A 25,691-nucleotide genomic window follows, 5' to 3' on the forward strand; every position below is an offset into this window, starting at 1 on the left:
ATCAGAACACAGTTTTCAGCTGTGCTAACATAATTGCGAAAGGGTTTTCTAATGATCAATTAGCCTTTTAAAATGATAGACTTGGATTAGCTAACACAACGTGCCATTGGAACACATTAGTGATGGTTGCAGATAATGAGACTCTATATGCCTATGTAGATATTCCATAAGAAATCTGCCGTTTCCAGCTACAATAGTCATTTACAACATGTCTACACTGGATTTTTGATCAATGTGATGTTATTTTAACCTCTAGCACTTAGCCATCCCGGATCCGGGATCGTGAATACAGACTCAAGCTCATTACCATAACGCAACGTTAACTATTCATGAAAATCGCAAATGAAATGAAATAAATATGCCATCTCTCAAGCTTAGCCTTTTGTAAACAACACTGTCATCTCAGATTTTCAAAATATGCTTCTCAACCATAGGAAAACAATCATTTGTGTAACAGTAGCTAGCTAGCGTAGCATTTAGCGTTAGCATTAGCGTTAGCATTAGCGTTAGCATCCAGCAGGCAACATTTCAACAAAAAACAAGAAAAGCCTTCAAATAAAATCATTTACCTTTTGAAGAACTTCGGATGTTTTCAGTGAGGAGACTCTCAGTTAGATAGCAAATGCTCAGTTTTTCCAAAAAGATTCTTTGTGTATTAGAAATAGCTCCGTTTTGTACATCACATTTGGCTACCAAAAAAACCCGAAAATTCAGTCCTCAAAACGCGAACTTTTTTCCAAATTAACTCCATAATATCGACTGAAAACATGGCAAACGTTGTTTAGAATCAATCCTCAAGGTGTTTTTCACATATCTCTTCGATGATATATCGTTCGTGGAAGCCTGGTTTCTCCTCTCTATCAAATGGAAAAATACTTGCACCTGGCGTTGCGCACCAATTTCGACGCGGGACACCAGGCGGACACTTGGAAAATGTAGTCTCTTATGGTCAATCTTCCAATGATATGCCTACAAATACGTCACAATGCTGTCGACATCTTGGGGGAACGGCAGAAGGTCTAAGCTTATTCCTGTCGCATTCACAGCCATATAAGGAGACATTAGAAAACAGAGCTTCAGAAATTCTGCTCATTTCCTGTTTGACGTTTCATCTTGGTTTCGCCTGTAGAATGAGTTCTGGGGCACTCACAGACAATATCTTTGCAGATTCTGAAACTTCAGAGTGTTCTCTTTCCAAAACTGTCAATAATATGCATAGTCGAGCATCTTTTCATGACAAAATATTGTGCTTAAAACGGGAACGTTTTTTATCCAATAATGAAATAGCGCCCCCATAGACTCAACTGGACAAGAACATTTCAAAAAACTTGTTTTCACTGGGGTATTGTGTGAAGATTGATGAGAAAAATAAATAATTTCATCCATTTTAGAATAAGACTGTAATGTAACAATGGAAAAAGGGAAGGGGTCTGAATACATTCCGAATGTATAGCATATTCATGCAATGCCCTGATGCATTTATTGCTCAAATCTTAGACAGCTTAACCGTAAGGTGGACAATTATAGTTTTAGGGAAGTAATAATCAATAAAACAATAGGCTATAACATTTTGAATATGCTACACATCAAAACACAACTAATTGTTTTTGATTTTATTTGTCATTGGCAGTTTTTAAGGACACGGATCATTTGGTCAATATCTCTCATTTATTGATGGAGCTGGCTCCTTTTTTTCTCTCTCTCTCTTTCTACTCTCGGTTCTGAATGGGCATGTTTGGGTCTGTTTTTTCCACAGGCCTTTTCGGGAACAGGTCTGACTGTCCTCAGGTCCATTACTTGATAAAATAGCTGTATTGTTTAGAATGTACTGATATAACTTTGAGAATAACTATTTTGTATCAGAGTTGTGCCTGTGGTTCAAATGCGTATCTGCCCTCTCATTGGCTAGAATGTTCCCGTCTGATCCAACCTCCTTTGCCGACAATTATTCCCATTGTTAGAGTGGTCAGTCCAGTATCTGGTCAGTGTGTACACATTATTTGATCACTATCACTAGTTATCAGTAGCTAACGGAAAGAAATGGCTAGGTAGCTAACTAGCTTCTTCTTACATGTACTACTAAAGTTAAAAAGCACTGGATTGGTGTAAACATACGCGAGCAAAAGTTTCCACTATTCCTTATAATAAATCCAAGTCACGATGAGATTTGACCTAATAATTCAACCAAAACTCACCTATGACCTGACAAATCACCTTATGTATTCCTGCCCCCAGTTGCAAGAAGTGACACAAAACATTTCACTAGCATGCTTTCTATCCCTAATACTAAAACCAAATATAAAAAGAAAATATACATATTTTTATACAACTAAAACCAAATAAAAATGAGCAAATCATAATTTCAAATAAAAATCGAAAAATTAATAGATATAAAAACACTATAATAACCTTGCTGTCCACTAATTGGATGAAATTCCTTAAATCTAGGAAGAGGCTACCGCAACCAGGCACGCTGTCACCTTATGTTATACCTCACCCCAGTCAGATTTAGAACAGCCAAACCTGGCCCTGACAGTCCAGATTGCATCCAGGCCTTCATCTAAAGCCAGACTAAGCTCAGAAGACCTATCACTTTCTACATCAGAGCCTTGGAGAACTTATAAAGGGATTCTCTATGTCTGCTTTCCGCGTGGCATCCTATTCCATACACAGTGCACTACTTTTGACCAGAGCTCTATGGGCCCTGTGAAAACATAGTGCACTTTGTAGGGAATGCAATGCCATTTGGTGCACAGCCTATGATATTTTTATGGCCTATTCAAGACTTCTCAAGGCACCGGTTAGATTAAGGGTTGTCCAAATCAGAGTGGAGAGGCCCAGTCACGCCAAACAGCCCCTAACAGTCTGCTCTGAGTTATGGGGTCAGGGACCGAGGGTGTAGGGGTGCCCCTGCACGCACCCATTTCTCTTTCTCACCAAAATCATAGTTCAGAGGCCACAAGGGGATGGGCTATGAGGGGCATTGGGCCACAATGGTAACAGAAACACTTGCATTGTGCAAGGTGATTTACGGTGGTGTGTGTGGTGGGTAGACTCATGCAAGGCGGGGGTGCCGTTCCTATTGAAGATTTCACACAATAGGAGACATTTTTGAAATTCCCACTTTATTTTGGATGTAGAGCAGCGACTTCTCAAGGACAGCAAGAGGAGTTGGCACAAGACACACACACACACACACACACACACACACACACACACACACACACACACACACACACACACACATATATATATATATATATATATATATATATATATATATATATATATATATATATATATATATATATATATATATATATACACACACACAGAGCTAAACAGGAAACACACAAAGCGAAAGAGAGGGATATTCTTGGACTGTTCAGGTTTTGATGATTATGAAGCAGGAAGTGATGTCACGTCATCTCTCAGAAGGATGATTGTCTGGGAAGGAAGTATCACTGTGGTGTAAACGTCAGCCTCGAAACATTAATGACTTAGAGAAGATCTGCAAAGAGGAGTGGGGCAAAATCCCTCCTGAGATATGTGCAAACCTGGTGGCCAACTACAAGAAACGTCTGACCTCTGTGATTGCCAACAAGGGGTTTGCCACCAAGTACTAAGTCATATTTTGCAGAGGGGGTCAAATACTTGTTTCCCTCATTAAAATGCAAATCAATTTATAACATTTTTGACATGTGTTTATCTGGATTTTTGTGTTGTTATTCTGTCTCTCACAGTTCAAATAAACCTACCATTAAAATTATAGACTGATAATTTCTTTGTCAGTGGGCAAACGTACAAAATCAGCAGGGGATCAAACACTTTTTCCCCTCACTGTACGTCCCGTGCCATTATTTAGCTGAATAAAATAGAAAGGATATTTTTCCCATTCGGGAGCGAGTGGCAATTTGAAGTATCAATATTGAGCGTAAAAGTTATCATTTGAAACAGGTCCCATAGGCTAGTTTTAGAGATATTTGGAAACTTTAGTTGTGAATGATACAAACCTTACAATGCCTTAGCGAATGGGTTTGTTTTTTCCATTATGCCAGATATTCTTTGCCTGTTATTTCACTCCACCCATCAACCACTGTTTGAGGAGCATGCATCCTCTCGATACGCGACAGGTGATATTCTGCCAGAATTCTGTATGCCATGAGCTCTCAACCCTGTTCCTGCAGCTACACAGTGCTTAATTTGGTAAACAAAGGGAAATCTGATTGGGAACATCAATAGTAACATGTTTTCACAACGAAACATTTCATTAAACTGTTGACAGCCCCTCTCTCTGCACACTCTAGAAAGGAGGAGAGAGCGGAGGAGATGGAAACGCATGGTGGTAAGATATTCTGTAGCTAAAGGTAATGTGTCAGCCTATTAATTATAATAATGTAAAAAATGCCCTATTGCTAGGCTATTCAAAATCAAATACAAATTCACTATAATTGTAGGCTAACCCTGCACAATCAATGAACCAACAGGATCGCCTAGCTCATTTAAAAAAAAAAAATTCTGCTGTGCGTAATATGCGGTAGGCTATATATATATATATATATATATATATATATATATATATATAGGCCTATGCATAAGCTCTAATATGTATATGGGGTTTTTGAATGAATCATCACCTTAGAAAGCGCTGTCCATTTTGCTGTGTTGGGCTTTGAAACAACAAACATGTTTTCCGCTCAGTTTCAACCTGTTGTTGAACTTCATTGTTTAACTTGTTCATTCACAGTGAGGTGAGTTTTAAAAGCATGACACTGTTTTGATGATAAGGGTTTGATGTGATGTCAGAGTGGTTTGAGAGACAATAGAGCAGTGAGCACCAGACCATTAGAGACCTGACGGTCGTTAGTGAGTTGGGTAGTACCAATGCAATGTCCAGAGTGCATAAGAGGAGATTACCGTGACTCAACTGTCACATGGAATTCCTTTTTTCAAGAAAAAGTAGCACTTTATTTCTGCATTGATCTGAGTATTTATTGGCGCATACAAACCGGCTTAAGTTTCGGCATAAATCGCCTGAAGTACCCCCTCATGTGCATTTTACCAGTAGGTCTATGGTCTCATGAGTCTTCTCAAGTACCCCCTGTGGATAAGCCAAGTACCCACATGGGTCCTTGTACCCCTGGTTGGGAACCACTGTCCTAGGACCACAGGTAGTAGCACAGGCAGTGACCATGCGAGTTGGCTATACACAGTATTAGCAGATCTGGGACCAGGCTACACAAACAGGTCTAGCCTCACTGGACCCCCTGCTGGGTCATTCTCACAGGACAACGCAGTGTTTGCCTGCTCTCTCTCTCCTCTCTCACACTCCCTCCACCAGTTTTCTCTTATTAATTCAGCCATGCTAGCTCTACCAAGCAGAGCAGCTAGTGTTATGGCAGAGGGATTTGCTTGTGTTTCAGGAAGCATTTTTATCCAGGACAGCCAGTGTAATATACAGTGTCTCTTTTTCTCTGTGTGTCTCTGCTCTACGAATGATCATTTCTATGCAAACAGTGCAGAGAGATGTGTGGTAGTGGGGATGATCTATCTACTCACAGTGAGATTTATCCCCCAACAGATAACTGGACTCTGGGGTGGGCGTTATGCGTTCCAACACCCAGGTGGAGACCCCTGTAGGGGTGTGGGGTGTGGGGCATAGGAGTGTGGCGTGTGTGTGTGGGTGGGTGGGGGAGCTCTGCTGCTCCCTAAATGTCTGAGGGGTTAAATGTATGTTTTCTAGGTTAAAGCCAGTCTCTATGTCTCTTAGGGGAGTGTTTTTTAAAGGAAGCCAGCTTGTTATTCTTTGGTATGTCTTGACGCTCATTACTCCAGAGCTCAAAGGCAGAATTTGTCATCAGTGCTAGCACCTCAGAACAGTTAAGAAGGCTCTGTTCACTGCTCACAGCTGGACTCATGATCATAAACTCTGAGTGAGTTAAAATGTGTATTTTCAAATGGGAGTCATATCCGCCATAGTCATTGGTTTTGTAGGGAGATAATATTTGTGGTTCACTATATTAGCTGATATACCTGGAGTTATAACTGATATAACTTTTTTTATTTATCCGGTTCAGCACTAAAATGCTGAGCCGTACAGAATAATCCAGTCATTGAGATCTAAATGAGCAGAAGCTATTTCTCTCAAACATGCATACACATGCATACTCCCTGTCATGCAGACACAGACAAACACACACACTTACACTAGACTAGAGGATCCACTGTTGATGCTGTAGTCCACACACACACACACACGCACACACACACGCACACACACATACACATACACACACACACACACACACACACACACACACACACACTAGTTGCAGATCTTAATGGATCTAACACACCCCTCTCTCTCCCATGGTCTACCCAGGACAGCCTGCACCTGCTGGGGTCCAGTGGGGTGCTGGGGGTCCCTCTTTATACTGCCTGGCTGGAGCTGACACACAAGGAGGTACAGTAGCATGGCCTCTAGTGTCTTAGCTCTAGTACTGGTGTTAGTTCTAGTACTACAAGTACTGGTGGTAGTACTAGTCTTGGGGTTAGTCTGGCTCTAGTCTGGTCTCTGGTCTTGCTCTAGTTGTGGTCTAGTCTTGCGGTGGTTCTATGGTTAGTTTGGTTCTAGTCCATAGTGTGTAATCCAACATGTTGTTGAGTGTCTCACAGGTTTGCATGTCTTTACAGCAGGGTTCCCCAACTGGATTCGGCCCGCAGGTGCTTTTATTTGGCCCCCCAAGTTTTTTTTAGGCAAAAAAATGACACACCAAAATACAAAATTGGGGGGCGGGACGGGACATAGAAGACTGGATAAACACCAGTCTTTTAAAAAGATATCTGTTCTCAAGAAATCCCACCCATAATAGAGATAATACAGAGACGTGATTGTGTGCAAATGTAAGCAAGGTCTAAGATGATTATGTTTTAGTCAAACATTATATCTGTATGGGCTTCTTGTCGTCAATTTGCAGTCTACAAATGACTTGTAAACATGTTCCGGCACCCCAACCTTCCCCTAAAGTAAAAATCGTCCCGCGGCTGAATCTAGTTGATGATCCCTGCTTTACAGACTCCATTCTTTAACAGAGTTACTTCACTTCTTGTCGTGGGTTTCCATTTGATTTCCATTCATTTCACTGTAGCTACATTTTCCTTCACTGAAAACACAATGCTCACCCATTAAACATGTGTGTTTGTGTTCGTCGACATCTCTCTATGCTGCAGCCTCTCAAACACCTACAGGGAATCTTGCAGGAGCGCTGCGCACCATGAGCTACAAGCACCTACTGTAGCGCTCAGCACAGGACGGGTTCAAATGGAGGGGTTTATTGTGAAGTGAGGAGTCAGATTTCAGCCAATCACCAGTCAGAATGGCCCTGACACACAGAGAGGGATCTCTTTCCCCGCTGACATATTTTCTCTTATAGGGCTGGTCGTGTGACCAAGGGAGCAAATAGGAGTAGCAGGATTAAAGAGATTATCTGGTGCTTTTGTATACTTTTTAGCCAGTAGCTCTCACAAGCCAAACGTGGTCCCCGGTAATTGCGTACTATGTCACATATTATATATATATATATAATATATTATATATATTATATATATATATAGTACGCAATTATCGGGGACCACGTTTGGCTTGCACGTTCACGCAGATGGGCAGGGACCCTGGGCATCTTTCTTTTGGTGTTTTTCAGATACTGTATGCACACCTCGTCATTGCTCTCTCGCTCTGCTATGTGTGCATCTTGATAGCTGTCACTCAAATGTCGAGGGACTGAAGCTTAATGGCTAGAATTCTAATTGATGTTGGCAAGATTAGGAGTTGGGTGCTTTCTGTCAGTGTGGCTGGTACTCTCTCTTTAACTGTTAATCTCATCAATTTGATTTCCTCTGAGTGATAATAAGGATACTTTGGGATAGTTGACTTGCTAATAGGAGAGATTCATTGGGATTAATGTATTAAAGATGGCTACATTAAAGGGATTGTGTGAAGGATTAATACGTGGGCCTTCCAAACCTCTCCAGCTGTATTGGTTCCAGCACGGTGTATGCATAACACCAGGACATGATGAGCTAAGCGTAGTGTGTGTGTCTACTTGTGAGTTACAGTAGTAGAAAACCCCCGATGTTTAGACAGTGAGTCATAAATCTGCCAGTCTCCACCTGCATTCATGACTGCCTCTTCCTCCCATCCCCCTCTCCCTCCCTCCATCCCTCTTTTACTTTCCCTATCTCCCGGTCTCTGTTTCTCAATCTCTCCCTCTGTCTGTCTCTTTATGTCTATCACACACTCCCTTGTTCTCTCCATACCTCCCTCCCTCTGTGTTCTAATCCAGGGGCGTTCAACCGGGGATCCATGGTACTGCAGGGGGGCCGCGGATTACATTAGTGTTGAATTTCATACCTACAGTAGAAAAAAAGGATAGTACCTTTCCAACTTTATTTCTGGGGGGGGGGAATGGCCCTATCCCTCACCCTCTGATCCAACAGGTCCCAGACATGCTCAATGGGATTGAGATCCGGGCTCTTCGCTGGTCATGGCAGAACACTGACATTCCTGTCTTGCAGGAAGTCACACACAGAACGAGCAGAATGGCTGGTGGCATTGTCATGCTGGAGGGTCTTGTCAGGATGAGCCTGCAGGAAGGGTACCACATGAGGGAGGAGGATGTCTTCGCTGTAATGCACAGCGTTGAGATTGCCTGCCATGACAACAAGCTCAGTCCGATGATGTTGTGACACACCGCCCCAGACCATGACGGACCCTCTACCTACAAATCAATCCCGCTCCAGAGTACAGGCCTCGGTGTAACTCTCATTTCTTCGATGATAAACGCAAATCATTTATCATCACCCCTGGTGAGACAAAACCGCGACTCGCCCTTGAAGAGCACTTTTTGCCAGTCCTGTCTGGTCCAGCGACGGTGGGTTTGTGCCCATAGGCAACGTTGTTGCCAGTGATGTCTGGTGAGGACCTGCCTTACAACAGGCCTACAAGCCCTGAGTCCAGCCTCTCTCGGCTTATTGCGGACGGTCTGAACACTGATGGAGGGATTGTGCGTTCCTGGTGTAACTCGGGCAGTTGTTGTTGCCATCCTGTACCTGTGTGATGTTCGGATGTACCGATCCTGTGCAGGTGTTGTTACACGTGGTCTGCCACTGTGAGGATGATCAGCTGTTCGTCCTGTCTCCCTGTAGCGCTGTCTTAGGAGTCTCACAGTGCGGACATTGCAATTTATTGCCCTTGCCACATCTACAGTCCTCATGCCTAAGGCACGTTCACGCAGATGGGCAGGGACCCTGGGCATCTTTATTTTGGTGTTTTTCAGAGTCAGTAGAAAGGACTCTTTAGTGTCCTACGTTTTCATAACTGTGACCTTAATTCCCTACCGTCTGTAAGCTGTTAGTGTCTTAACGACCTTTCCACAGGTGCATGTTCATTCGTTGTCTGTGGTTCATTGAACAAGCATGGGAAACAATGTTTAAACCCTTTACAATGAAGATCTGTGAACTTGTTTTTACGAATTATCTTTGAAAGACAGGGTCCTGAGAAAGGGACGCTTATGTTGCCGGTTTGCCTGAGTCGGGGTCCCTGTGCAAGAAATTGTTGAAGACCCCTGTTGTAATTCCTGTGTCCTATTCCAGACCAATTGCTGTTTGCCAGAGAGCCAGAGATTCCACGCAGCTCATGTAGCATAACTCAATGATAGAGAGAGAGGAGGGAGAACGTGGTCAGGAGAAAGAGAACTTGTGAGGGTGCCAAGAAGGGATTTATTATTAGTGCTGTAAACACCTGTCTCCTGTCTCTGTCTTTTACCCCCCTCTCTCTCTCTCTGTCCCTTTCCTCCCTTACTCACTCTGTCCATTTCTCTTACTCATAAGCCGTGTTAATGTGTAACAGCATTCACTGCCAGACATTCTTATGGGTGTTTGATGCTTTCAATACTCCTAGGCTTGTATAAAACATGTATAACAGTAACCTGTCACACCAATAGTGGGGAGTTTCTAGTAAGTAAGTAATTTCACAGATATTCCAACTAGCTTTAAATTTCAATATCCGCTCACGGGATTCCTATGATAGAGGCTCCATATTTGAAGGTTTCCTATTCCTCAGCATATCATTTGTCCGGCTCAAGATATTCAGAGGACAATGCTGCTGTCCATCTGGCATCGCCCAGAGAAAGAGCAGAACACTGATATATGTGTGTGTGTTATAGAGAAGGCATCGGGGTAACATATAGGGTTGAACGTCTGCCTCATGTCCTGTGGGAGAGAGAGCAGCATTGTTACCCATTGTATATCCTCAGGGTGTGTGTGGGTGGGTGGGTGGGTGGGTGGGTGGGTGGGTGCGCATGCATGCATGAATAATTGACAGCTCTAGGTTTACAGTGCCAGAGGGTAGGTGAGGTAATGGTCAAAGAACACATGGGGACGTACACGGACACCCAACCCCACACAAGACAGGCACACATACACACCAGACCAAACACACGCATACACACACCATGCATGCACAGACACACACACACACATTGAACATTTGCATTTCCCCTCCCTCCGTAGGAACACACAAAGCAAAGGATGGCAGGAGATACAGCTGTTCAAAAAAATTCTGGAGGTTGGAATGCGAGAGAGACAGAGAAAGAGAGGGCAAGAGGTTGGCGATTGCATTTCCTCGGTGAAACCCAAGTCAAATCTCCCGACTTCCTTCCTTATGAAAATACCCCCGCTCACCCTTTCCTCTCCTCCGCTAGTAACTTCCTACAGCGTGGGCCTGACTCACACACTTACTTACTTGAGGTAGTCCATCGTATGCGATGATGACTTCCACTACTGCTTGTGGGTTTGCTGATGACTGTATAATCCGATGTGGGATGCACACGATCTGCCACAGACAGAGCACACAAAGGCCTGTCCCGTTGATGCTGGTGCAGGCGTGGTCGTATGCCTTCTCTGTCGATCCTCTGGTATCCGGACGGCATGGCCGAGCCATCTAAGCTGGTGGTGTCTGACGGATGCCTCAATGCTCCTGCAGTTGGTTCTCTGAAGATTCTCTGCGTGTGGAACACGGTCCTGCCAGGTCACTTTCAAAATGCATTGTAGGCATTTTATGTGAAAGGACTCCAGTTGTTTTACGTGTCGGCTGTAGACTGTCAATGTTTCACGTCCATAAAGGAGTGTATATACACACTGCCACTTTGGTGTGTAGGTTCAGGTTGTTGAAACCCCTCTTCCTTAGCCGTCCAAAGGAGGATGAGGCCTGTTTGACCCGATTCTGGATATCCTGGTCGATGTTGCGGTCGTCTGAGAGGATGCTTCCAGGATATTTAAAGTGTGGCACAATGGCAAGTGAGGAGTCGGAGATGGAGAACGCGGGTATTTCAGGCAGAGGATCAGATGACCACTGACATAGGACCTCTGTTTTTGGGATGTTAACAGACAGCCCGATGCTGCTGTATTCCCTCAACAGCTGCTGTGAGGGTGGCTTGTAAAAAAGCTTCTGGGGTACTTGCCACAGGAACGCGATCATCGGCGTTACGTGTTCAGATTAGAGCTTTGTGGGGGCTTGGAGTGTTGAAGAGGTTCCCGTCCAATCTGATGTCCAGGGTTTCCCCGTTGTCTTTGTGCGGGAGTGTTGTGACACAGCGGAGGAAGACTGATTCGCACGCGCACACACACACTCTCGACACCACACGCACCCTCCCACTCCACGGCCCTAACACTGCCTTGCGACTCAAAATGTACTCCTGGAAAGAGGCCAGTCATGACATTAGCAGTATTACAAGTCCTCATAAAGTGGCTCGATTTTTTTCTCACCTCTTTTTGTTTGTAATCTGATACATCCACCACTGACCTTAACCTCACTCCCGGGTAGTAAAGTTGTCATGTGTGTGTCAGACAAGAGGTCTAAGGATGAAAATATAATGTTAGTTAGTCAGTGTTCAGTCCTAGGGGCTGTTTGGGGGTAGTTACCGCAGTGTTTTCTATGTTGTCAGCTCTGTCAGTAATCTTACACCCTACATACCGTGCTGCAGGGCACACTGAGTGGTAAAACATTTTTTGAAACTTTCGTAAACTAACACTCACACTTGACTTTTCCCCTCTACTACCACTGACTTTGCTGAAAGCTACTTTGAGGGAAATGTACTTACTATGACTGACGTATGTGGTTGTCCCACCTAGTTATCTTAAGATCAATGCACTAACTGTAAGTCGCAATGGATAAGATCGTCTGCTAATTGACGTGAGGCCATAACATGGAGTGTTATGCCTGTACTGACTTGTGTTAGAGCTGAAAACAAGTACACAGAGCGAGAGTTAGTTGGTTCACACACTCAAAGAGGTGGTGTGAAGAGAGAGTGTGTGTGTACGCATGCGTTTGTGCTTTTGTGCGTGCGTTTGTGCGTGCGTCTGTCTGTCTGTGTGGGTTACTTGTTGCTTGTGTTCTCTGACCTTCTCCTCTTTGTCAGTCGCCGTATGGATCAAGTGTGTTGCTATGGCACCAGCTAGGCTATCGTCCCCAGAGACGAGCTAGGAGATGAACGGCAGAATTGTCAACACCCCAGAGAGAGAGAGAGAAAGAAAGAGGGGGAGAAAGAGAGAAAGAAATGGGGTAAACTGGAGACTCCCAGGGGGCCCTGTCTGTGAGCCAAGTCCACTTTTAGTCGGGGGATCAGAAACTCTGTTGAAACTGAAACTGTATAGGGCCTAGGCCTTGATTTCTGCTGAAAACTCTGTTGTAACTCGATACATTTCTCCCATACATACAGATCTAACTGTCGGTATGCTGAATAACAGTCAGTGTCACTGAAAGCCCCATTCCATATAAAGGGCAACATTATTTCACACAGGACTTAGTCAAATGTCTACTATATGTATGTCTTGGAGCTGTATTGGGGAAGTCCCTTTCGTCTGTGTGTGTGTGGGGGTGTGGGTGTGTGTGTGTGTGCCTGTGCGTGTGCGTGGGAGACACTTGTGACCAGCTGATAGCTGGGTGAATGGTAATGTTTCAAATCAAATAAAATTTTATTTGTCACGTGCGCCGAATACAACAGGTGTAGACCAGACAGCGAAATGTTTGCTTACAATCCCTTAACCAGCAATGCAGTTTTAAGAAAAATATGTGTTAAGTTAAAAATAAATAAGTAAAAAAAATAAGAAAAAAATGTAACAAATAATTAAAGAGCAGCAGTAAAATAACAATAGCGAGGCTACATACAGTCAATGTGCCGTTTAGTCCAATGTGCCGTTTAGTCCAGGTAATTGAGGTAATATGTACATGTAGGTAGAGTTAAAGTGTCTATGCATAGATAATAAACAGAGATTAGCAGCAGCGTAAAAGGGGGGGGGGGGAGTAGCCATTTGATTAGCTGTTCAGGAGTCTTATGGCATGGGGGTAAAAGATGTTGAAAGGCCTTTTTGGAGAGGGAACAGTCTATGACTAGAGTGGCTGGAGTCTTTGACAATTTTTATGGCCTTCCTCTGACACCGCCTGCTATAGAGGTCCTGGATGGCAGGAAGCTTGGCCCCAGTGATGTCCTGTGCCGTACGCACTACCCTCTGTAGTGCCTTGCGGTTGGAGGCCGAGCAGTTGCCCCTGCGCATATGTCAATACGTCAGACACATATCGGACCCCTATCCTGGGATTTCAGTGTGTGTGAGTGTGAAGTGAGTTTCGAGCACAGACTGCTGCAGACCCTACACCGTTCGGTGTGGACCCCCATATACCACATCTGGACCTGCATCTGTTCCTCTCCATCTTTCTTTCTTTCTTTCTCCCCTCTCTTGGTTTGTCTCTCTCTTTCTCTCTTTTTTCTCTAGATTAGAACAGACCATGCAATTACACACTCTAGTGATAAAGCACCTGCATTCCCAGCCCTGCATGGCTGAGGACATAGGGGAACACGAAGGTGAGACTGACTACATATCCTCCACTCTGTGTGGTTTTACTAACTACTAGCTTCTGTTGAAGAAAGTCTGTCACCACCACTCACATTTGCTCACTCAACAACGTGGTTCAGAAGTGAAGAACCATCACAGGCATTTAAAGGGGCAATCTGCTTTTGAAATTGGTTACATTTCTCCAGCCTCAACCCTCAGCTATTTACCAAATCAGTGACAGTTTGTTTTACTCACTGCTTTAGCACACTCTGCTAACCCTGATGTCATTGCCGTGTCAGAATCCTGGCTTAGGAAGGCCACCAAAAATTTGGAGATTTCCATACCCAACTATAACATTTTCCGTCAAGATAGAACTGCCAAAGGGGGAAGAGTTGCAGTCTACTGCAGAGATAGCCTGCAAAGTAATGTCATACTTTCCAGGTCCATACCCATACAGTTCGAACTACTAATTTTAAAAATTACTCTCTCCAGAAATAAGTCTCTCACTGTTGCCGCCTGCTACCGACCCCCCTCAGCTCCCAGCTGTGCCCTGGACACCATTTGTGAATTGATCACCCCCCATCTAGCTTCAGAGTTTGTTCTGTTAGGTGACCTAAACTAGGATATGCTTAACACCCCGGCAGTCCTACAATCTAAGCTAGATGCCCTCAATCTCACACAAATCATCAAGGAACCCACCTGGTACAACCCTAAATCTGTAAACAAGGGCACCCTCATAAACTGGCCCTCCAGATACACCTCCGCTGTCTTCAACCAGGATCTCAGCGATCACTGCCTCATTGCCTGCATCCGCTACGGATCCGCAGTCAAACGACCACCCCTCATCACTGTCAAACGCTCCCTAAAACACTTCTGCGAGCAGGCCTTTCTAATCGACCTGGCCCGGGTATCCTGGAAGGATATTGACCTCACCCCGTCAGTTGAGGATGCCTGGTCATTCTTTAAAAGTAACTTCCTCACCATTTTAGATAAGCATGCTCCGTTCAAAAATGCAGAACTAAGAACAGATATAGCCCTTGGTTCACTCCAGACCTGACTGCCCTCGACCAGCACAAAAACATCCTGTGGCGGACTGCAATAGCATCGAATAGTCCCCGCGATATGCAACTGTTCAGGGAAGTCAGGAACCAATACACACAGTCAGTCAGGAAAGCCAAGGCCAGCTTCTTCAGGCAGAAATTTGCATCCTGTAGCTCTAACTCCAAAAAGTTCTGGGACACTGTAAAGTCCATGGAGAACAAGAGCACCTCCTCTCACTGCACTGAGGCTAGGTAACACGGTCACCACCGATAAATCCATGATTATCGAAAACTTCAACAAGCATTTCTCAACGGCTGGCCATGCCTTCCTCCTGGCTACTCCAACCTCTGCCAACAGCTCCCCCCCCCCCCCCCCCCCCCCCCCCACGCAGCTACTCGCCCAAGCCTCTCCAGGTTCTCCTTTACCCAAATCCAGATAGCAGATGTTCTGAAAGAGCTGCAAAACCTTGACCCTTACAAATCAGCTGGGCTTGACAATCTGGACCCTCTATTTCGGAAACTATCCGCCGCCATTGTCGCAACCCCTATAACTAGCCTGTTCAACCTCTCTTTCATATCGTCTGAGATCCCCAAGGATTGGAAAGCTGCCGCAGTCATCCCCCTCTTCAAAGGGGGAGACACCCTGGACCCAAACTGTTACAGACCTATATCCATCCTGCCCTGCCTATCTAAGGTCTTCAAAAGCCAAGTCAACAAACAGGTCACTGACCATCTCGAATCCCACCGTACCTTCTCCGCTGTGCAATCTGGTTTCCGAGCCGGTCACGGGTGCACCTCAGCCACGCTCAAGGTACTAAACGATATCATAACCGCCATCGATAAAAGACAGTACTCTGCAGCCGTCTTCATTGACCTGGCCAAGGCTTTCGACTCTGTCAATATTCTTATCGGCAGACTCAGTAGCCTCTGTTTTTCTAATGACTGCCTTGCCTGGTTCACCAACTACTTTGCAGACAGAGTTCAGTGTGTCAAATCGGAGGGCATGTTGTCCAGTCCTCTGGCAGTCTCTATGGGGGTGCCACAGGGTTCAATTCTCGGGCCGACTCTTTTCTCTGTATATATCAATGATGTTGCTCTTGCTGCGGGCAATTCCCTGATCCACCTCTACGCAGACGACACCATTCTGTATACTTCCGGCCCTTCCTTGGACACTGTGCTATCTAACCTCCAAACGAGCTTCAACGCCATACAACACTCCTTACGTGGCCTCCAACTGCTCTTAAACGCTAGTAAAACCAAATGCATGCTTTTCAACCGTCCGCCAAACTTACCCTAGTAAAACTGACTATCCTACCGATCCTCGACTTCGGCGATGTCATCTACAAAACAGCTTCCAATACTCTACTCAGCAAACTGGATGTAGTTTATCACAGTGCCATCCGTTTTGTTACTAAAGCACCTTATACCACCCACCACTGCGACCTGTATGCTCTAGTCGGCTGGCCCTCGCTACATATTCGTCGCCAGACCCACTGGCTCCAGGTCATCTACAAGTCATGCTAGGTAAAGCTCCGCCTTATCTCAGTTCACTGGTCACGATGGCAACACCCACCCGTAGCACGCGCTCCAGCAGGTGTATCTCACTGATCATCTCTAAAGCCAACACCTCATTTGGCCTGCTTTCGTTCCAGTTCTCTGCTGCTGTGACTGGAACGAATTGCAAAAATCGCTGAAGTTGGAGACTTTTATCTCCCTCACCAACTTCAAACATCTGCTATCTGAGCAGCTAACCGATCACTGCAGCTGTACATAGTCTATCGGTAAATAGCCCACCCAAGTTACCTACCTCATTCCCATACTGTTTATATTTATTTACTTTTCTGCTCTTTTGCACACCAGTATCTCTACCTCTACCTGTACATGACCATCTGATCATTTATCACTCCAAAATCTGCAATTGTAATTATTCGCCTACCTCCTCATGCCTTTTGCACACAATGTATATAGACTCTCTTTTTTTTATATTTTTTCTACTGTGTTATTGACTTGTTAATTGTTTACTCCATGTGTAACTCTGTGTTGTCTGTTCACACTGCTATGCTTTATCTTGGCCAGGTCGCAGTTGTAAATGAGAACTTGTTCTCAACTAGCCTACCTGGTGAAATAAAGGTTAAATAAAAAAAATTATAATAAATAAACGGGGTGACAGCTTTGTTATTGTTTCAACAGCTGATTGCCCCTTTAAGGGTACAAGACAGGAAAGAGGGATGTCTGTGGTTACCATGAGATCCCAGGGGGCACCCAGGTACAGGTCCTGGGGAAGAATGGCACTGTGCCAGAGACGGAGGTGTGTTCTCATTATAAATCGCATACCTGCATAATGTATATCACCTGCTGCAATACATATATCACCTGATTTCACCATACATGTACTGTATATTATAAACCGGGTAGTTTGAGTCTTGGATGCTGATTGGCTGAAAGCCGTGGTATATTAGACATTATAAACTGGGTGGTTTGAGCCCTGATTACGGATTGGCTGAAAGCCGTGGTTTATCACGGATATGACATAACATAACTTTTTACTGTTCTAATTACATTGGTAACCAGTTTATAATAGCAATAAGGCACCTTGGGGGTTTGTAGTACAGTATATGACCAATTTATCACGGCTAATGGCTGTATCTGCGTTGCGTCGAGCAAAGAACAGCCCTTAGTTGTGGTATATTGGCCATATATCACACCTCCTCTGTCCTATCAGACCGTATACCACGGGTATGACAAAACATTTATTTTTACTTCTCTTTTCACATTGGTAACCAGATTATAATAGCAATAAGGCACCTCAGGGTCTGTGGTACATGGCCAATATACTTCACGCCCGTATGCCTTATTGCTTAAATATACCACGGTATGCAGGGTTTGTTCTGGAATAAAAAGGGGCTTAGGTGGTGGGTGTAGCAAGGGGGTGTGGCAATGGGCGTGCTCGGCCCGTCGCCGAGGCTGAATTTTAGAAGTGCTTTCATTATAAAACATTTGTTTATAAAAAACATTTTTACACTGTTTGGACCCACCCAAGAATTTCAATGCCAGAAAAATCCCTGGTATGATGCAAAATTACTTATTTACTGCTCTAATTATGTTGGTAACCAGTTTATAATAGCAATAAGGAACCTTTGGGGTTTGTGGTATATGGCTAATATACCATGGCTAAGGGCTGTATCCAGGCACTCCGCATTGCGTTGTGCATAAGAACAACAGTTAGCCGTGGTATATTGGCCATATACCACACCTCCTCGGGCCTTATTGCTTAATTATATAACGTCCTGAGTAGGGCTGTGCTGGTCATGAAATGTTATCAGCCGGCGATTGTCAAGCAAATAACTGCTGGTTTCACAGTAAATTACCCTTTAATTAACATAAACACATTTAGCATCTCCTGGCTTCCACGCATAGCCTACAAGCCACTGATGCAGACCTTTGCAACATCTACATTTTAAAAAGTCTAATAAATCCATGTAATATAGCCTACACCTTCACAATAAATGTATGATTTATTTTAGACATGTCTAAAGAAGCATGATATGAAGAAAATGTAGTCTATTTCAGAAGAACAGAATAGCATACTCTTGAGTTGTCCTTATGTTAGGTCCTGATCTGGCTGTGCCATATGGCTGTCGGCTACACTAGTGCATTTAGCAGACAAGATTTGCTTAGAATTCTACTCTGTGTTGAGCGGTTAACAAAGAAGCAGATTCTCCTATATGCTTCATTTAGAATGATTTATTCAACTTTAGCTTGGATTAAAACGTTGGGCTATATGTTTTGATGCGACTCTAATAATGATTTGAAAAAAGTCTCATGAAAGGCATGAGCTCTGCTTTGTTTCTTGTGCAGGCTGCAACTTTTGATAATATTCTCACCGGGCCTCGAATTTCCTGTGGCATCCATCCGCCTTGTGTGGCCTAAATGCCCTCATACAAAATAATCCATGCCAAAGGGGGCAGCGATTACAGACTTGAGTCTTCGGTATAACGCAACAAGCTTGGCACACCTGTATTTGGGGAGTTTCTCCCATTCTTCTCTGCAGATCCTCTCAAGCTTTGTCAGGTTGGATGGGGAGTGTCGCTGCACAGGTATTTTCAGGTCTCTCCAGAGATGTTCGATCGGATTCCGGGCTCTGGCTGGGTCAATCAAGGACATTCAGAGACTTGACCCAAAGCCACTCTTACGTTGTCTTGGCTGTTTGCTTAGGGTCGTTGTCCTGTTGGAAGGTGAACCTTTTCCCCAGCCTGAGGTCCTGAGCACTGTGGAGCAGGTTTTCATCAAGGCTTTCTCTGTACTTTGCTCTGTTCATCTTTCCCTTGATCTTGACTAGCCTCCCAGTCCCTGCCGCTGAAAAATATCACCACAGCATGATGCTGCCACCACCATGCTTCACCGTAGGGATGGTATTGGCTCGGTGATGAGCAGTGCCTGGTTTCCTCCAGACGTGACACTTTGCATTCAGATCAAAGAGTTCAGTCTTGGTTTCATCAGACCAGATCATCTTGTTTCACATGGTCCAAGAGTCCTTTAGGCGCAAACTCCAAGCGGGCTGTCATGTGCCTTTTACTGAGGAGAGGCTTCTGTCTGGCCACTATCATAAAGGCCTGATTGATGGAATGCTGCAGAGAGGGTTATCCTTCTGGAAGGTTCTCACATCTCCACATAGGAACTCTGGAGCTCTGTCAAAGTGACAATTGGGTTTTAGGTCACCTCCCTGACCAAGGCCCTTCTCCCCCGATTGCTCAGTTTGGCCGGGCGGCCAGGTCTAGGAAGAGTCTTGGTGGTTCCAAACTTTTTGCTCTGACATGCACTGTCAACTGTGGGACCTTGTATAGACAGGTGTGTGCCTTTCCAAATCATGTCCAATCAATTGAATTTACCACAGGTGAACTCCAGTGAAGTTGTAGAAACATCTCAAGGATGATCAATGGAAACCGGATGCACCTGAGCTCAATTATGTATTTGTGTTTCTGTTCTAAAGGTAACTGTAAAGAGGATATTATATTGTACCTTCCCTAACACAGCCCTCCCTGTCCCCCTGGGCATAAACACACACACACACACACACACACTCAACTCTTTTCCAGTCCACTGCCGCTGAGTGTGTGTTGCCGCCAATGCATAAAGAGAGGCCTGGTGTCCCAAGCCAAGTATAGAGTGGGGTTTCATTGAGTGTGCATGTGTGTATGCCTCACTGTTAATGGGCCTCTCTGCGTGCCAATGGAGTGGCTTCACCCCTCGTCTCATTAATCATACAGTGTCACTAGGCTGACACTGTTCCCTATGTAGTGCACTGCACTATCTTTGACCAGAGCCCTACATTGCTGTTAAATAGGGTGCCATTTGGAACATAACCAGAGAGTGTGAGAGTGTCTGCTTAGGAGGCCAGTACTGTATACCGTTGACACTTCACCCTGAGAGCCATTGATCTGCTGGCCTGGCCTGTCAATAGGGAGCTGGCTACAACATTTACCACTAGACCTCTATGGTCATTCAGCAGACACTTCACCTACACACAGCTAAGAGGGTAATGTTCATTATCCACTCTGAGAACTGCCCCTCCTTTCTCTCATTCACTTACACTGATTCATTTAGCACAGATCTTCCTTGATGTTGAAGCATGGAGGATTGACAGGCATGTAACTCGGCCTCGTGCTATTTTTCCAGGCAACTGTTTCTTATCGAATATTGATCTTTTCTCATGGTTATGTGGCAAGGCGAGGAAGTCATTATTTTCTTGTGTTTGGCAGTAAGTGTGTGTGTGTGTGTGTGTGTGTGTGTGTGTGTGTGTGTGTGTGTGTGTGTGTGTGTGTGTGTGTGTGAATGTGTGCTTGCTTGCATTCGTGGGTTCACGTGAATATGTGCACATTTGTCAGTAATGGTGCCACTACTTTCCCTCTCTCTGCTCTCTGATAAAGAGATTAGACAGAGAGCCGTGGTGCTTAGCTCTCTATTCAAGCTCTTATAGTAAATCAAACCGTTAGAGAGTTCTAGTGGTGCCTTCGGAGCGTAGCCAGCCAGCTCCCAGTGCAGCTCTTAAATCAGGCCTGGCCAGCCAGAGTTATGACGCTCTACAGGTCGACCCAGTGTGAGTGCAGACCAGGGCATTGTGCGGTACTGAGCTGTACGTGGTACCAAGAGAAGTTGGCTCGACCTCAAGAAACGCCGCCGGCTCGGCTCGCTACCTCTACTTAAAAAGTTCAAAGCATTCGCGCTCTATACTTCCTACCTCTCTCTCTCTCATTTTCTATCTCTCGCTCTCTCTCTCCCTCTATGAGCCAGAGAATATCTAGGGGTTTCAATAGAGGTTACACTGCAAAGAACAGTAACCTAAAATGACTTACATCCTCAGACCAGTCCTGTGCGAACGACCTTTTTATTAAGCTTTTGTACTTTGTAAACGTCCAGACACAGTTGGTGGTGTGTTGTCTGAGAGCTATCCCACAATGGCCTGCTCCAGCTTCTGCTGCTGGACCACACCTGCCTGCCTTTCAACAGCCCATCCTCCCCATTGTCACACTTCCACAGGAAAGGGATCAAATACCCTCACTGCTAGACACACACTGTCCCTGTTAAACCCTGTGTGTGTGTGTGTGTGTGTGTGTGTGTGTGTGTGTGTGTGTGTGTGTGTGTGTGTGTGTGTGTGTGTGTGTGTGTGTGTGTGAGAGAAACGGGGACAGATAAAGAGAGTGTAATGTAGGGAGTGTAACGAGGTCAGAAGCGCACTGTTGTTTAGGTAGGTCTTTATATGGAAAATGTGAAAGTCTTTTGAAGGTGGAGAGGCGTGGAGAGTGGTGGAAAGGGGTGGGGCTAAAGGAGTGGTAGTGATAGTGCTGCTAAAGGATATTGTGTCCTGGCAACTGTGCCACCCTGGGACTGCTCTGACCCAAAATGGAGCTTGCTCTCTGTTTCTCTGTCTCGCTCACAACTTTCTCTTGTTTTTCTCTCATTTTCTTTTCTCTTTCCACTTCTTTCTAACTATAGTCTCCCTCTCTATTTCTGTATATCTTTCCTCCCACAGCCTGTCTGCCCTGCCATACACTGTCCTGTTACTTTAATGTTATTTGTCAGTGATAAACACTCTGCCGGCCCCTCTGTCACTTTTTCTTCCTCTCGCGTTCTCCCCTTCTCATTCTCTTCCTCTCTTCTAGCCCAATCTTGAAGCACCCAGGATTAAAACCCTTCCTATCTTCTGTAAACTCTGTGGTCTTCTGCATTGTGATCTGTAGTTAGTTATTGTAGGGGTTATTGTAAGTTCTTTACTGTTCATCTGAGTTGGGGTCTGTACGGGAGTTATTGTACGGGTAGACTATTTACCTCTTTACTGTTTTCCAGGGAGACAGAGAGACAGATAATCAACTAATCTGTGGTCTCAGGCCAGGCTGTGGAGTAAATACACTGTGAGACAATACTGGTCTTTCCACACAAGCCCACTGCTTGCCTATTGTTAGAGGAAATATCTTCCTGCAAATGAACGTTCAGCCTGAGCTTTGACACTGTGTTTAAAACCAATGAGTTGGATCAGATTTTCTAAACGGATCTTCATTTCTCTCAGATTAACATTCATAGGCCAGAGCCCTTGATCAGGATAATTGCTCTCATCAGTGTCCGTTATGACCAAATTAACCTAATAGCTTTTTACTGTTTAAGTTTCATGCAATCTTTAGAATGCAAACTGTTTTCAAACAGTAAAGAATGAGTAAAAACTGATTTTCAAACGAGGGCAACTTCTTCATTCCTCCATTATTGATGTTAGTTGTTTTTACCATTCCTGTAATAATCATCAGACCTATGACCTCTGTGTTCCAGCCCAACATTGGTCGACTGGGGATCCCCCATGGACCCTCAGGTGAGAAGGTGGCTGTGGTTGCTGTGGACGATTGTGACATTGCCATGGCAGTTCGTTTTGGCAACCAGATCGGCAATTACTCCTGTGCTGCACAGGGAACCCAAACAGGACAGAAAAAGTGAGTGTCTCTCTGTTTCTCTCTCTCTGTTTTTCGTTCACTCGCTCCCTCCTCTCTCTCTCTCTCTCTTTCTTCTCTCTCCCTCTCTTCTCTCTCTCTGTCCCTCCCCCTCTGTCTTCAGGTTCATTCCACTACCTTCAGTGAGGCTAATATGTGTTAGGCTAATAGGAGTCAGTGTTGTAAGTGCAGGACTGATGTTCAGTCACCTTCATTACACCACATTACCTTGCCTTTCTCTCTCTTAATCTCTCAGGATTGACATGCTCTCAATTGTCAGACGAATATCTCAGACATGGCCTCTTACACAGCCTAACATGGCTTAACCTTTACTTAATCTTTCAGACGTTTACCACTGCAACTAATTGTTTCTGTATCCGAACCCAAGATCCTTTTCAAATTAGGGATGTTAGGCAAGGCAGCGAGCTAGAACACATTTAGGAAAAGAAGAAAAACACATCAAAGTAACGGGGTAATGAGGCTGCATTCTTTTAGAACCGGTCGCTCCACTATGGTAGGCTCAGAGCTGTTCTACAGTAAGGTACGTGGCTCCGTTTGACTCTGAGGCCGACACCCAAGGCTTTTAGGTTAGGTCTTTGACGAAAAGGAGTGAAAGTTACGACGCACCCACACAGTATCTATCTGTTTACCTATTTGTCGTTTCAGACCTCACCCTAGCTGCTTCTCCTGAAGTGAGAGGCAACAATCGCTACAAAGGACCGGCCCAAAATAGCATGCATTGTGTGACACTCGTTCGACACGTACTTTGTGGCATTTTTAGACCATATGACATTGGCCTTTTGCCGTTTTCAAATTGATCATATGTTTTACGTTATGCATTGGTGTCGCGTCGCAATAGTTCACGTTAAACCCTGGGCGTTGGATGTTTTGTGAGTTTAGAGGCTTGTGTGTAAGCTAAGTGGCTGCTTTAGCCAGCGTCCTTGCTGCCTGCTAAGTCTTCTGGGCCGTTGGTGGTGTTACAGAAGGAGGAATGAATCAAGCCAGCTAGCTGGGTTACAGTGGCTTTGTCCTTTCAGTCAACAAGGCCTGTGACAAATAACCTTTTGCAGGGTAACCATACTACTCACACCATCAGTACCCTGTAATCCCCTTTAGAAAACTTAAGAAACTTTGAGGAAGACTTTGGTGTCTGTCACCAGGCACCAAAGAAAGAGAGTTCAATATAGTGTGTGACTTTCGTTTTCACCTAAGTCCATTACCCATCAGTTGGCACTTTGTTGGTGCATCTTTAGCTCCTAATCCATTGGGGGCTGGGGCGCCATTTTGGATCCAGAACCATTAGAGGAACTCTAAGTGCCATTTTGTCTCCAATCTGACCCCGTTTCCTCTCCTCTGCAGATCATTGGACCTGACAGGACCGCTGCTGCTGGGTGGTGTTCCCAACCTGCCCGAGGACTTCCCTGTGAGGAACAGAGACTTTGTGGGCTGCATGAGGAACCTGAGCATCGACAGCAAACCCACCGACATGGCCAGCTTCATCGCTAACAACGGAACCACTGCAGGTAACAACCTTTGTCATCAGGTAACATATTTTTGTCATCTTTACTCAGGTTAGCTGTGTTGTTTGTTTACTGCTACTGATTGACATCTATCATGACCCATGTAGGTTGTCCTGCCAAGATCAATTTCTGTACTAAGGATTTGTGTCAGAACGAAGGAGTGTGTGTCAACAAGTGGAACACCTACAGCTGTGACTGTCCTCTGGGCTACGGGGGCAAGAACTGCGAACAAGGTGAGGGTCTGTGTGTGTGTGTGTGTAGCCGATGTGAAATGGCTAGCTAGTTAGCGGTGCACGCTAGTAGTGTTCAATCGGTGACGTCAGTTGCTCTGAGACCTAGAAGTAGTTGTTTCTCTTGCTGTGCCACGGCTTTTGTGGAGTGATCGGTAACATCGCTTTGTGGAGTGGCTGTTGTCAATGTGTTCAGACGGTCCCTGGTTCAAGCCCAGGTTGGGGCAAGGAGAGGGACAGAAGCAAAACTGTTACGTGTGTGTGTTTCAAGATGGCATAAGGACTGCAGCCGTGCATGTTACAATGAGGGTCCCTCATATTGAATATCTGGGTCGGCATCTGTATGCGTCAGTGTGAGCAGGACTTGTTTGTGTTACAGTTGATTGCATAAGGAAGTGAGGAAGGACACTGGAGTTAATGTGGCTTAGCTTCCTTTGAAGGAAGTGTCTTTTCAGATAGCGATCAAGAAGGGTGTGTGTGAGTGCATGTGTGTGTGTGTGTGTGAAGGAAGTGTATCTGCGGATAGAGATCCAGCAGGAACCTGAGGTGACTGGTCATTACTGACTCATACACGTGCTATGCAGAAGCTAAATGTTAGTATAATAGTGAAACTTAGAGCATGGCCCAAAGAGCTGTTGTCTATTTCACTAATGAGACAAAGACCAACTCTGACTCACATATCAGTGCCAGGATCAAGGGACGTGGACACACACACGCGGACCCTGTGGTTGCCCCACTGTTGTTGAGCTAGAGTGTTTACATGGAACAGACCACAGCGCTCCTGTAGTGTGTATTTACAGTACCAATCATAGCAGTCTTATATACTCCCGTGCTGATGGACAGGTGTGGGAGTGTGATAGACAGATATATGATGTGTGGTTACACTGTTACAGCTTGCCCTGTTTTGATCCTGACTGTTCTGTTGCTCATATCCCCCACTAGGGATGGATGATGGGTGGGGTGTGGTGTGTGTGTGTCTAACAGGCCTAATGATAGCGCTTGTATGCTTGTATGACAGTGATTTACTGGTTTTGTGGTCCG

General features: G+C 44.9%; 1 protein-coding gene across 5 annotated transcripts in view; it reads left to right on the forward strand.

The window, feature by feature from the left end:
- LOC110501067 (cadherin EGF LAG seven-pass G-type receptor 1) overlaps positions 1–25,691 on the forward strand; it is a 112,632-nt gene that overhangs the window by 62,723 nt on the left and 24,218 nt on the right. For 4 of the 5 annotated variants that reach the window (XM_036957692.1, XM_036957694.1, XM_036957696.1 and 1 more), the window contains exons 8-11: positions 6,383–6,463; positions 22,746–22,903; positions 24,260–24,423; positions 24,528–24,653. In XM_036957692.1, the coding sequence (XP_036813587.1) occupies positions 6,383–6,463; positions 22,746–22,903; positions 24,260–24,423; positions 24,528–24,653 (529 nt within the window). The remainder of the gene's footprint in view (positions 1–6,382; positions 6,464–22,745; positions 22,904–24,259; positions 24,424–24,527; positions 24,654–25,691) is intronic. The other variant, XM_036957695.1, reaches the window with a different exon arrangement.

The sequence above is a fragment of the Oncorhynchus mykiss genome, chromosome 21 (assembly GCF_013265735.2).
Source record: "Oncorhynchus mykiss isolate Arlee chromosome 21, USDA_OmykA_1.1, whole genome shotgun sequence".
NCBI classification, from domain to species: Eukaryota; Metazoa; Chordata; class Actinopteri; order Salmoniformes; family Salmonidae; genus Oncorhynchus; species Oncorhynchus mykiss.